At 36.2% G+C, this 13,093-nt stretch overlaps 1 protein-coding gene across 1 annotated transcript in view; it reads left to right on the top strand.

Annotated features, from left to right (window-relative positions):
• The window catches only part of NEBL (nebulette), a 98,593-nt gene that overhangs the window by 36,347 nt on the left and 49,153 nt on the right, over positions 1 to 13,093 (top strand). The window contains exons 11-18 of the mRNA XM_009330561.1: positions 865 to 972; positions 1,956 to 2,066; positions 4,663 to 4,773; positions 6,917 to 7,027; positions 7,691 to 7,801; positions 8,044 to 8,154; positions 8,665 to 8,769; positions 12,599 to 12,691. Coding sequence (XP_009328836.1) covers positions 865 to 972; positions 1,956 to 2,066; positions 4,663 to 4,773; positions 6,917 to 7,027; positions 7,691 to 7,801; positions 8,044 to 8,154; positions 8,665 to 8,769; positions 12,599 to 12,691 — 861 coding nt within the window. The remainder of the gene's footprint in view (positions 1 to 864; positions 973 to 1,955; positions 2,067 to 4,662; positions 4,774 to 6,916; positions 7,028 to 7,690; positions 7,802 to 8,043; positions 8,155 to 8,664; positions 8,770 to 12,598; positions 12,692 to 13,093) is intronic.

Below are 13,093 nucleotides of genomic sequence, written 5' to 3'. Positions count from 1 at the left end.
GGAAAGAGATTAACACTTTTCTTAAATCAGACATTACTAGTTTTGAAGAGACAAATAAATTAAAATATTACTCATTCTGATTATTATACTTCAATTTGTAGCTATTTGCTTTCCTTTATGGCTTGTGTAGAATATTCCACCATATCATAGGCTGATTGATTGAGCTAAATAATGTGTTTGCCCATCTTAATCAAAAGAGTGGGAATGAATGAGTTCAGAAGGCTTCTCCAGGTTTCCAAACAAATGTATTTGCTTTGTGAGTTAGCAAAAAAATGTACGTTGGTGTCTTAACCCTCTGTCCTTCAATATGATTTTGCTGCTAGCTTTAAGGTCATGGTCATTGGTAGCTGTGAGGTGAATGTTGGTGCAAGACCAGACTCTACTGAGGCAGTAGCTTTCCTTCCCACAGGTACAAACAAAAGTGCATTTCAGAATGGTGCTCCTGAGCCTGAGAGACCTGTGGGGCCTGGTTGTGAAACAGATTTTGTTGTTTTTACAGTAAATGTGTTGTTTAATGGAAACATGACCGGGGATCCTATTGAAAAGCTGCCAACTGTTGAGACATAGGTCATTCAGCCAAAATCATGCAATTACTTTAAGGATTGTGATTGATGCTCCTCACTCCTGCTGTCTTCAAAGTTCACCATTTCTAGGCCTGACATTTTGAAGCAAAGGAATAAATGACTCCAGAAAAAATTTCCTTGTCTAGCTGCTCTATTTCTCCAACAGGTTAAATTTGGGAGGATTCTTCCAAGTCAAAACCACTAAGGAGTATGGCTAAGACAGGATTTGTCTGTCGCCATAGCAAGCAATCAAAACTCACATTCTCTCAGCTGTTAACAGCATTTATTTTCATTTTCCTAGGTCAAGTACAAAGAAAATTATGAAAAATCTAAAGGCAGATCAATGCTGGAGTTTGTGGATACACCAATGTATCAAGTTTCAAAGGAGGCTCAAAAGATGCAAAGTGAGGTTAGTAAAACTGTGTGCTTGAACTAGCAAAATTTAGATCAACAGAGAAGCTAACAGACATCTTGTACTCAGGTTAAGAAGATGGATGAAGCAGATTGTAAAGGTTTTATAAATTGAGAATATGGTGGAATTAGTACTGAGTAGTTCTCTTTGCTATGCTGTAGCTCAGTTCTTCCTTCAAATTTGTTTTTTCTCAGAAGGCCATTGGTGCTAACACTAGACAGAGATTGTATGTAGTATCATTTAATTGAGAAGAAGCTCAAGAGGTCATCTAGATCAGAGATTACTAACTATTTTACTTTTTGCCTTTAATTCCATCTTTAATGAGAGAGGATTCTCAGGCGAGAGTGAGTGAAGCCGCAAAGCCCAGTCTGACCCCATGCCTTAACTGAAATATGCTGCTGCTTGTTCAGCCTGCGGAGCTCAGCAAGGGGGAAGGACTGTTCCTGGGCTCCAGAACAGCGCTGGCTATCTTAAGTCAGGCATATTTTTCTAACTTTTTATTAAAAACTTCCAATGGTGGAGGTTTCGTGACCTTACGGACAATGTAGTCCGGTGCTTTACCATCCATCCTGAGAGAGAGTGTATTTCCCCTGTGTCTCCCTTACTGCAGTTTGATTCCATTGTTTTTGCTGTGTGACGTGGAAAACCGATGATTTCATCCTCGTGGTCGAAACTTTTATGTGTTTAAAACCATTACCTTGTGTGCCATTTGTCCTCTCTTTTCTCTACCAAGCAAATTGTTTCTTTCACAGATCAGGTTAAACATTCTCTTTGGAAATATCATACATATGTATTTTTCTCTAAATTGTGTGTGTCTTGTATAGATAATCTAGGTAATGAAATGAGTAATAAAGGTGCTTATTAATGTGATAACTAATTTATAGCATTGCTCATTTCTGGGTCTGTTTACAGTGTTCTTTCTGGAATATGCTTGGAAATGCACCTGCATGTACCACTAATTGTTGTTTTTGCTTCAATAGAAAATGTATCGCAAAGATTTTGAAGAAGGGATCAAGGGAAGACCCTCAATGGATTTAGACAAGACCCCAGAGTTCTTGCATATAAAACAAGTCACTAGCCTTCTGAAAGAGGTAAAGGATTTTTATTTCTTTTTTTTGTTGTTAAGATGTAAATGAGCAATAAGCAGCATCACTACAAGCTACTGAGTGCTAAACAACTTACAGTTAACTTGGTAGCTAAATACAAAAGTGACTTCATGAGTAGAAATTGCAGCATGTCATTTTATATTCTGAATAGTCCTGCAGTAAGAATCGATACTTTTTGAAGTTTCCTTATGAATATAAGGAAATGATAAAGCTCAGCACACCTGAACCAGAAAAACAGAGTTACACGAACAAATCAGATGACTCCATAGAAAATGGATCGTTGGCAGGACATTCCCTCTGAGAGCCTCAGTTTTGGAATTTATTCCTCCCCTGGGCTCAAATAGCCCAAATTTGGTGACCTTCCAGGCATGCTGCAAAAGACATCTGTTTGATAGAGTTTTGGAGAGGGCCTGGAGTTTGCTTTCCAGATAGATGGAGGGGTGGAAAGGAGGCTTTCTGTTGGTGTCCAGATGGCAGTTTTTCCTTTTGAGTAATTAGTTCAGGTTTGTTGTGGTTATATGGATGCCTCGAGCTGTGTGTAGTCACTTTTAACTAATTTAATTGAAATAATTATCTATCATACATGTTATGGATGAAAATAAAGAAGACCAAAATTCCATAATATATCTGTGATATTGCATAATCTGCTTTAAGCAAATTTTGTTAGAAGGTGCAGGTTTTCTGTATGCCCACTGTTTCTTTAATATTTGTCCAATGTTCTTCAGTTGTCTGTGGCAGTATAAATTAAATCACTTTTTTCCCATAACTGAGAATCCTTCTATCTTTAGTCTTTTTATATTGTTAATCAAAACTGTTTTCATGTTAGATTTTGAGTATTGGTTGGTTCGATAGATTAGGCTTACTATTTTATTCCCATAAGCTTGGCTGTCAGGTAGACAACTCTCAAGCTAGGTCTAGTTTGTGCAGTACCATTCTGTGCATACATGTCTCATGTATGCCTACTGACTAGGGAAAAATGCAAATGTTTGCATTTCATTGAATTAATCTCACTGCGTGCTGAATGTCCACAGAAATGGCTAGTGCACGCATACTCGCAGATGTGCTGTAAATGTTCATCTTTGAAAATTTTGATGTAACTTCCCTCCATAGTGCTACGTGCATTAAGATGCTCCCTAATTCTTACCTCCTCAAGTTCTATGACTCATTACTTAGGGAGTAAACCATGCTTGTAAGCCAAAGGGGAAGAATATGAGAAAACGAAAATGGTATTTTAATGCATAACTGCATGAATTTCAGATGATTTTATATCCACATTCAAGGAACAGGTTCCAAAACCAAAGATTACATAAGTCAAATTAATTATTATTTTTCAAGATTCAGAAAAATTATGTATTTCTTCATAGTCAAGGATATAGCTCAGTATTTTTGCGTGAAGGTTCCTAATAAACTTTAAATAGATACTGCATGAAACAAGAAGAACCTGGAGTTATTAAAAATGAATTATTTGTTCAATTACTTCTTTTTTTATTTAAAGTGTCAGCTGTGTTCCAGCTTATTCTATTGCCTTCCCACTGTAGAGAATTCTGCAAATATTTTGCATTTTGTAACAATAAGAACTTTCTTCTCTGGAACCACATTCACAACTCCTTCAGAAGAGATAGCTGAATTTAATAATTCTAAATCAATAGAAGTTGTTTCCTGCTTGTTGTAGGACATGCTTCTGATGGTAAAGAGAAGCATCTTTAAAAATACCTGGTTTCCTTTTGTTTAAATAAAGAGCTTATACAGAGACAAAGGTGCTTGCTACTGCTTATGAAATTTAATACGTGATTAGGAATGTTAATTCATGTCTATATAAATCCTTCCGAAAAATAGTTTCTTTAAATTTTTTCTAGTTTCCTTGCTTAAAAAAAACCAACTGAAAACTGGAGATGGGAAAAGCAATTAAAAATCCTTGCAAAACTTCAACTTCAGTGGGCTTACATCAGCTCTCTAGGAACTGGGAAGAAAAAGAACCAAATGTCCATGGGCACATTCTAGTGTGCTTTTAATTTTATACTGAACATGTGAGTACTCTGGAGGCTGCAGTTGCTAAATGCTGATAGATCATATCAGTGCAGTGTTTGAGGGGCACAGAAGTGATATAGTAGGAATATTGCTTCTACATTATAATTTATCAAGCAGTCATTTTAACAGGTCCTAGTGTGGTGTTCAGGGCATCCATCCTGATTGTGATGTCATTAGTGGAACAGCAGTAGAAACTGCAGCACAGCATATATTGGTCTGTAAAAGCAAATGCTACTGCAGTTAAAATGTCTGTAGAGAGGCAGCTCAGGCCCCTAAACAATGTGCTAGCACTGCATAGGAGAGGACTATTTTTCAAGAGCACAACAGGAAAATACATGACTACATTAAAACCTTTTCACTTTTTCAACATTGTACCTTTTGATTTCATAATTACCAATTCTATTTTAACTCTGAAACCTGTACTTCAGCTAATTCATTTTTCATAGAAATTTCAAAGAGACCCTTCAGACATTTAATAAGTGGCATTTCTTTTCAAGATCTTGCACACAATATTAAGTGGAGAAATCTCTCTTTTTTTTTTTTAAATCTTTAGAAAGAATATAGAAAAGATTTGGAAGAAGGGATGAAAGGAAAAGGAATGACAGTGTTTGAAGATACACCAGATTTGATTAGAGTGAAAAACGCAGCTCAGATACTAAATGAGGTATGTTATGCTAGTCAAGGTTATTGGTGTCACGGAAAGTTCACTCTCTGTTATATTCTACTGAAAATGTTCAAATTTTTTTTACATACTCTACAATGAAATACGTAAGTATTAAAACTTAAGCTATTTCTGTTTTGCTTTAAGAATATAGAAAAAAACAACTTATGACAAATATTTCAGATTTTCAGGCAATTAAAAGATCAGTGGAAATTGTTAGTGGGGTCAGTAGATACAGCATTCAAAACTGGGTTCATTTTTCCATCTATTTATTTGTTCAGCTAGTATAATTAATACTGTAATGGAAAAAGAGTTGACTGTTAATGGACTTGTAAAGAAAAGTTAATGAAATAATTTTGAGTTTTTTGGAATCATGTACCTGCTATCTGAAAATAAATATTTGTAATGACTGCCAGGAATCTTGGGAAGATCTTTTATCCAAACAAATTATTCTGCTTGTGAAAACCTTTTCCAAAAGTAGAGTTGCTCCTGAAGAAAGGCATTTTCTTGAGCTTGCGGTTCATCCAATGCAAATAGACAGGTGGAGGCTCCTTCCAGAGTATATTTTTAGAACTGAACTTTGGTATTAACTGTGTTGGTCTAAGTTGCTCCGGAGGTTATGTGGAAGCACATAAGTGTGCGATCTACTCCCATTGTGAAGGGCTGGGAGTGGAAGTGGAAGACTCCTTGATCTGTGTACTGTCTCTTGAAGACCTCCCTGAGGAACTCGTGCTCAGCAAGCCTGTGTGCTCAGCAGAGCTGCAAGCTCCAAAGCTGGCACAGCTGCAGCTCCTGTGGATGAGCTTGCACAGGCTGCCTGGGAAGCAGCATTGGGGCTGGAGGGTGTGGGGAGGGAAGAGGGAAGGCAAAGCTCCTGCTGCACTTCACACCTTTGGGGAGTCATTCTTTCAGAGCAATATATATATTTATTTTATATATTTATATATTTTATATTCATTTAATAGGTATATATATGTTTATTTGCACACATATACATACATAGCCATAAGAACCAGAGGGAATGCCATGCATAGGGCCAACCTTACCACTGTAAACAAGTGCAGGAATATATAGCTGTAACCCTCAGGATTATCTTTTCCGTGGTGTTTTACACAGTAGGAAGCTAGGAGGAAACATCTGCCATTCCACCTTTAGCAGAGAGGAAGAGAGAGATGATGTCTTCTCACAGATTAACTTGCACTTTTGCAAAAAACTGTGGTTTGGGAAGTAGAGAGTTGTTTTATCACATTTATTTCCACATCAGAGTGAGACAGAGATGGAAGACAAAGTCTTTTTGCTCTTGTTCTTGTAACTTTATGCTATAAGTGAAAGAAAATATTTTAATTATATGTATTTATTTTGAAAAAAGAAAACCTGTTTTCCACAGGCAGAGATAAACTATAATAGAAAAGAATGATCACTACTAGAAATAGCACTGCTTGAGAATCTTTCCATTTTTTATTAAAAAAAAAAAGTACAGCTATTGTATACAATATTTCAGTATTACATTTTAATATCATTTGCTGATGAACAAGAAATATATCCTTGCTTGGATAAGCTGAAGATGAAATATTCATTTTGTTTCCTAGTTATCGTTATTTATAATTTATGTTGTGGGGAAAAACAACAATCGTGGATGAGTACTGCCACTTGCCTAATGGCTGTGGTTCAGGAAAGACCTATTAAATGAATAAATTACAACTTCCTGCTCTGAAAGTTGACTGGAAACAATTCTGTATGGTATTAAATTTCTAACACGTAGTCTTTTCATAAATAAAATATTTTCTTAAAAGTAAAATGTATTTCAAGTATGTTGGCACCAAGTACCATCTTATTACACTCTGTTCTGCAGAGCTAAACTTTCCCTTTACCTCAGAGGATAATTGTAGCAAGCTGTATGGACTGATTTCCCCCCAGTCTCTGCCAAATTAAAGTTTTGTATATTCAGTGAATATCTCCTCAAGTTTTTCTCCTGTAGTTTGTTATGTGTTTTCCTGACAAAAGCTTGCCAAAACTCTTAAGAGTTGTGACTCTTAACTTGAGATTTTTGATTGACTCTAAATCTTAAATTGGATCTCTTGTGCAAAAATCTACCTGTAACTCTCTGGCTATTGTGAATATAATGTATGAAGTTTTATTTTCACAGAAACAATACAAGAAAGACCTGGAAACTGAAATTAAAGGAAAGGGCATGCAAGTTGGTCCAGATACTCCTGAGATAAGACGAGCCAAGAAAGCTTCTGAAATTGCAAGCACGGTCAGTACCGTACCTGGTGCAAGCTTTCCATTTGACAGAATGCAACAAATTAGTCATTGAGAATTCCAGGTAGTGACCAATGTATTTCACCAAATTTGGTATTTCACCAAATACCTAATCCGTTGAGCTGCGTAGAGTCTAAAAGTTGCATAATCAGTGTACGGGGGAAAGTTAAGACTTCCCAGAACTTTGACCTTTCCGTCATCTTTTGCAGGTGGCGCTTGTTCCTCATGAACCATGCCTGGCCTGGGCTGTATTCAGTAGCTGTAGGCCCTACTGCTTTTAGGTCTAAATAGCTGCTTGTTTAGTTAGGGCAAAATGATAAACAGAGTTAGAGAGATGCTAAAGCCTTATGACCCCAGTCTTGCCAAGCACAGCCGAGGGAGAAAGTCTCATCTACATGTGTCTGTGATTGAGGCTGCAAAGACAGGTAGATGTGAAAGGCTACATCAGATTTGAAGTTAGCAGTCTGTTAAAAGAATTTTTCAACTGGTCAGCATCTACAGCAAAGGTGTCTTATAGATAGATCCTATAAAGCTAATGCTGTTGAATCAAAAGTTATTTGGTGTTTTAAGAATGCTGTTCAGTGGACTCTCACAGATTAAAGTAGGAACAATTTAAGAATTTGGCTGTCAGACATATTTCCAGTGCTATTCTTTTCAGAAAGAATACAAGAAAGACTTGGAGAATGAAATTAAAGGAAAGGGAATGGGAGTGGGCATGGATACACCCGATATACAACGAGCCAAAAAAGCTTCTGAAATTGTAAGCCAGGTGAGTACAGAATGAATCTCTTAAGATTACTTTGGTAGTAAAACACAATGAGGTGTTAAAAATAGAAAATCTTCTTGAACATACTTGGGCTAAAAGGAATCAGCAGTGCACAACAAAAAAATTAAAGAAATTGAAGAATTTATTTTAAAGTCTGACCAGTGCTATCATAATAGCTTTGAAGACAGCATGTACAAATAACTGCAAAATTAGTTATGTTTTTTTTTTTCTTCTTTTTTCTTCAGAAAGAATATAAAAAGGATCTGGAGACTGAAATTATAGGAAAAGGGATGCAAGTTGGCCCATATACTCCTGAAATACAACGGGTCAAAAGGGCTTCAGAAATAGCAAGCCAGGTAGGCATAGTTCAAAGGCTGAATGTTTTAATTCTTTAATTCTGTGTGACAATGAGTGCTTGACATACATTGCTCAAAATACTTCTCTAGCTCTGTAGAGGCTTTCATACCCATATTAAATTAATTTACATGTAGTAAAAAAATCTTACTGCCAGATTCTTATTTGTATTTAGGTCTGTCATGCCATGTAAATTGCCTTTAATTGTTTACATCTACTTGCAGGTTTTTTTACATTAGCTAATGAGAAGGATATATATATCCTGACAGTGAAAGGAAAATATATAACATATATGAGAATATATTTTTTATGTATATATTATATATTTTTAGTGTGGGACACAGTGTCAGGTGACCCACACAGACAATGATAACAATATTGTGGAGGAGAGAGGTTGAAATAAATACTGTACAAGGATGTTGAGGCTCATCAGCAATAAGCATCTTTTGTTGCAGTTTGAATATTCTGAGCCCAAGAAAGCAGGAAATAGACATTTTAAAATTATTTTTCAGAAAATGTACAAAGATGAAGCAGAGAAGATGCTCTGTAACTATTCTGCTGTCCCAGACACTCCAGAGATGGAGAGGATAAAAAGTACTCAGAAAAACATCAGTTCAGTGAGTAATAGTGCTTCTCTTTTCACTTGCAACTTTTCAGATATTTTTCAGTTTAAATAGGCTCTCTTGTGCTGCAGCATGAACTAGGGAACTTATGAGTAAATGTCCTTTGAACCATTTGCATAATTTTCCTGGCAAAAGCTGTATCACTTATTTCTTTCAGTAAAAAAAATACCAGCTTTTCTAGGTGTGACACTGTTATTTTGAATTGCTAAACCACTTATACCACCTTGCCAAGCTGCAGTTATTTTTAAATGAAGATTTTTTTTCTTTTTCCATCAAGCCCCAGGAAGTACTTTATTTAAAAGGACAAAAAAAATCTAAGGCTTGTTACTATGCGTATAAGATTTTTCATCTGTTTCCTATCATATGTACAGAACATCAAGATTCGGGTATAAAATTAGAACAGATCAGGTTTCATAAATATATATGTCTAATGATTTTATGTTATACTGGATATATTTTTTTTATTTTATGCTAGATTTAAGTTTCAGTTTATCCCTAAATATAAATTATGAGCTTACAATTCTAAAATTGCCCAGTTTGGGATGCATTCAGTTCCATTTCCTTTTTGGGCCCATTAATTCTGCTGTTTGTAATTCTGGCTTTGCTTGTAGTATAACAGAGAAGAGAGGAGGAGTAAATATAGCCTCCAGAACCAAAGACTGTCCAGTTAGTGGCTGTTTTTTATGGCAGACTAAGTAATACTAATAAAGCCAATGATTTGAGAGAAAGGAATATGTTACATAAATATTTTAGTATTATCTGACACAGATGTTCTTTAACTTAGAGATATTCTCAGCTTCTCCAACTCCGCACAAGTACAAGGTCAATTAGTTTCTCCCAGAGGTGTTTACCTGCAGCTATCCCATATCACTGCAGCTTCACTAGGGGGTTAAAAGCCTGTGGGAGAGGAGAGAAGAAAAGTCTCTGAGGCTGCTCTAGGCAGTGGTCTCTCTTGTAATGTCTTCCAGCCGTTACCTGCTCCTTTTCTTCCTTCAGATGAGAGCAGCTGAAAGCTACACCTTTACAGGAGCTGTTGACAGGCCCACTGGCCCCAATTTTGTTTCTTGTACTCTGTTGCCTCTTGGTTTTGAGTGGTGCTCTGATTTTATGTTATACTGGATATATTTTTTTTATTTTATGCTAGATTTAAGTTTCAGTTTATCCCTAAATATAAATTATGAGCTTAGAATTCTAAAATTGCCCAGTTTGGGATGCATTCAGTTCCATTTCCTTTTTGGGCCCATTAATTCTGCTGTTTGTAATTCTGGCTTTGCTTGTAGTATAACAGAGAAGAGAGGAGGAGTAAATATAGCCTCCAGAACCAAAGACTGTCCAGTTAGTGGCTGTTTTTTATGGCAGACTAAGTAATACTAATAAAGCCAATGATTTGAGAGAAAGGAATATAAGTTACATAAATATTTTAGTATTATCTGACACAGATGTTCTTTAACTTAGAGATATTCTCAGCTTCTCCAACTCCGCACAAGTACAAGGTCAATTAGTTTCTCCCAGAGGTGTTTACCTGCAGCTATCCCATATCACTGCAGCTTCACTAGGGGGTTAAAAGCCTGTGGGGAGAGGAGAGAAGAAAAGTCTCTGAGGCTGCTCTAGGCAGTGGTCTCTCTTGTAATGTCTTCCAGCCATTACCTGCTCCTTTTCTTCCTTCAGATGAGAGCAGCTGAAAGCTACACCTTTACAGGAGCTGTTGACAGGCCCACTGGCCCCAATTTTGTTTCTTGTACTCTGTTGCCTCTTGGTTTTGAGTGGTGCTCTGCTGCATGGTGTGACGGTGATCAGCACCGTATCTCATGTCACTGGCATCCTAACATGCTGCGCCGAAACTTCGTGTAACAGAGGGGGGTCCAAGGTAGCATCTACTGATCTGCTTTCCTCCCTGCTCCAGTCTTCAATAGCTTTTGATTGAGTCCTCAAATAGGTCAGCGGGTCTGGCAGTACGGGCTCACTAACAGTTAGATACCAGGCACATAATAACCTTCCACTATTTAATTAAGACTTGACAAGCTTCTGACGCATCTGAACCCTTTGCAGCCCTGTAGGCCAGTCTGAGCTTTCAGTGCCAAGGCTGACAATTATCCTCTTTGTTAGTGTACTAGATAATATGAAATAAAAATATTTTGTCTTTGAGGTGATTTATGTTTGCTTTATTTTGTGATCATCCTTTTTCTGTTTCTGAACTGAATCCTTCAAATGTAGGAAAGCAGTTTATAGGTGTGATTGAATTATTTTTTTCTTTCTCTACCTTTTAATCTTTCAGCATTCTGTGCAATTTAGATTATAAAGGTAAGTTACTTCTTACTAAGTTAAGATATGGTTGGGAGCAGCCCCAATATAAAAAAATTAATGACTCCTAATAGGCTTCTGATTTTTGGATTTCGTCTCAAGTATTTTCCTGCCTTAAGGGACAAAGGAAGTAGCTAGCTCTGCAGATAAGATAAGTGCTGCTTTTAGCTCACTAGCTCATTTGGCAGATGATATACAATAGGATATTTACTGCACAGTCATCTCTTTCATAGAAAAATTCCTAGCTCCAACATTTTTTACCACTCCCTCTTTGGTAGAGAAGAAAAGTATATTTTAGTTCAGTCCACTATGTAAATCTTTCTACCTTGTACTGACATGTTGCTGCAGAAGAATTTTTGAGCTCATACTCATAAACTGTCTCTGTTCTCACATGGTAAAACAAAATTCTAAATTGTTAAAGGTTTTCTGAATATTTAAAGATGAGTTATGGACATAAATAATTCACTCTCCTCTAGAATATTTGGCAGTACTGGTCACCCTAGGTTACAGGATGTAGGAGAAATGCATCGAGAATGATGTTTTATTGTTTAAGGTTTATTGATAGGAAATAAAAAAAGTTAAATAAATCTTGGTTTAAGAAAGGCAGAAATACTAAATGGTAAAGATTTATTTTACGAACTCCAGGATCAGACTTGTTTTTACATTACCAGCCTGGAAATACTTACTGGAATGGCAACAGCTGTGACACCAAATACTGAAATTCAAATAAAACTCCTAAAGGAGTTTTACAGCGTGAACTGGTGCTCCATGGTTATTTAAATTATAGCCACATTTGGAATTTGTGGAGCAGTTATTTACTGTCTCTTTTGGTAACTGAATGATCGATTCTACTGATGCGCTTTGTGTTTTATCCTTCACTGAAACAATTGAAATAGAGAGGAGAATTATATAAACAGCATGTGTATCTTTTCAGAAGTGAGCTTTGTTTTTAGATGCAGTCCTCAGCTTTCTGGCTTGAACCCAGAAACCAGAAATTGCAGGACTTGGATTGTAGCTCTGGCTGCTCTGGTTATTTTATCATGAATATGTCAATTTTCTAGTTTGCTGAATTAGAAATAATAATATCTGTTCACTTCTCAGAGTATTTTGAGATCTGAAGATTAAAAAAAATATTCAAATCTTGCATGTGCATGCACGTTCAGATACATTGAAATGAGTGAGATTACTCAAGCATAAAGTTGCATTTTTAAAAGTTTATAGATTATGATCTAAATTTTAATATTATTTCCAAAGTTAAAACTATCATTAGCAATGCTTACAAATGGTTGAGGTCAGTCTAAAGGATGATAATCGGTTATCTGGTTTACAGTTGAAAACAAACAGAATGTTATTGTAGTTATTGATAATTGGTCTGATTTGTGAAAAAATAAAGTATTTGCTTTCTTGGAAGATTTATAGGCAGACCAATTTGGAACTTGGAAAATTGCTCAGCCCTTTTATGAGAACTTGTTCTTGCATTGCTAACAGTCTCGTAATTACTTTTTCTTTTGGGGAAATGAAGGTGTTTTATAAGAAGGAAGTAGGAGCTGGCACAGCTGTAAAAGAGACTCCAGAGATTGAAAGAGTAAAGAAAAATCAACAGAATATTAGTTCGGTAAGTGTTATTAACATTAATTATTCTTGTGTGAGTAAATGGTGGTCAAATTTTTTTTCCATCTTGTTTACTAAAAATTCTATGTTTTCATATCACACAACTCTCCACTGGATTTTGGATATAGAGCTCCATTCTAATAGAGTTAGAGCTCCACTCTAGTGTAGTTCTTCTGTGTCCAAAGGTAGAGTTTCAAATTGCAGCATCATGAAAAACAGGAAAAACTCTGAACTAAGTATTTGAGGAGGGAGTTTTGTCCTTCAGGAGTGAGAAACATGAAGTGTATTTCCCGATATGACAGACTGAACAGCAGTTGTAATTTGCAATTTAGAAAAGTATCATATCACAAAGAAGAAAATCTGTACAGTTCCTGTAGAGTCCGCATGTATTACATAGGGGTTGGTA

The sequence above is a fragment of the Pygoscelis adeliae genome, unplaced genomic scaffold (assembly GCF_000699105.1).
Source record: "Pygoscelis adeliae isolate BGI_AS28 unplaced genomic scaffold, ASM69910v1 Scaffold27, whole genome shotgun sequence".
NCBI classification, from domain to species: Eukaryota; Metazoa; Chordata; class Aves; order Sphenisciformes; family Spheniscidae; genus Pygoscelis; species Pygoscelis adeliae.
This window is presented reverse-complemented; position numbering and strand designations above follow the sequence as displayed.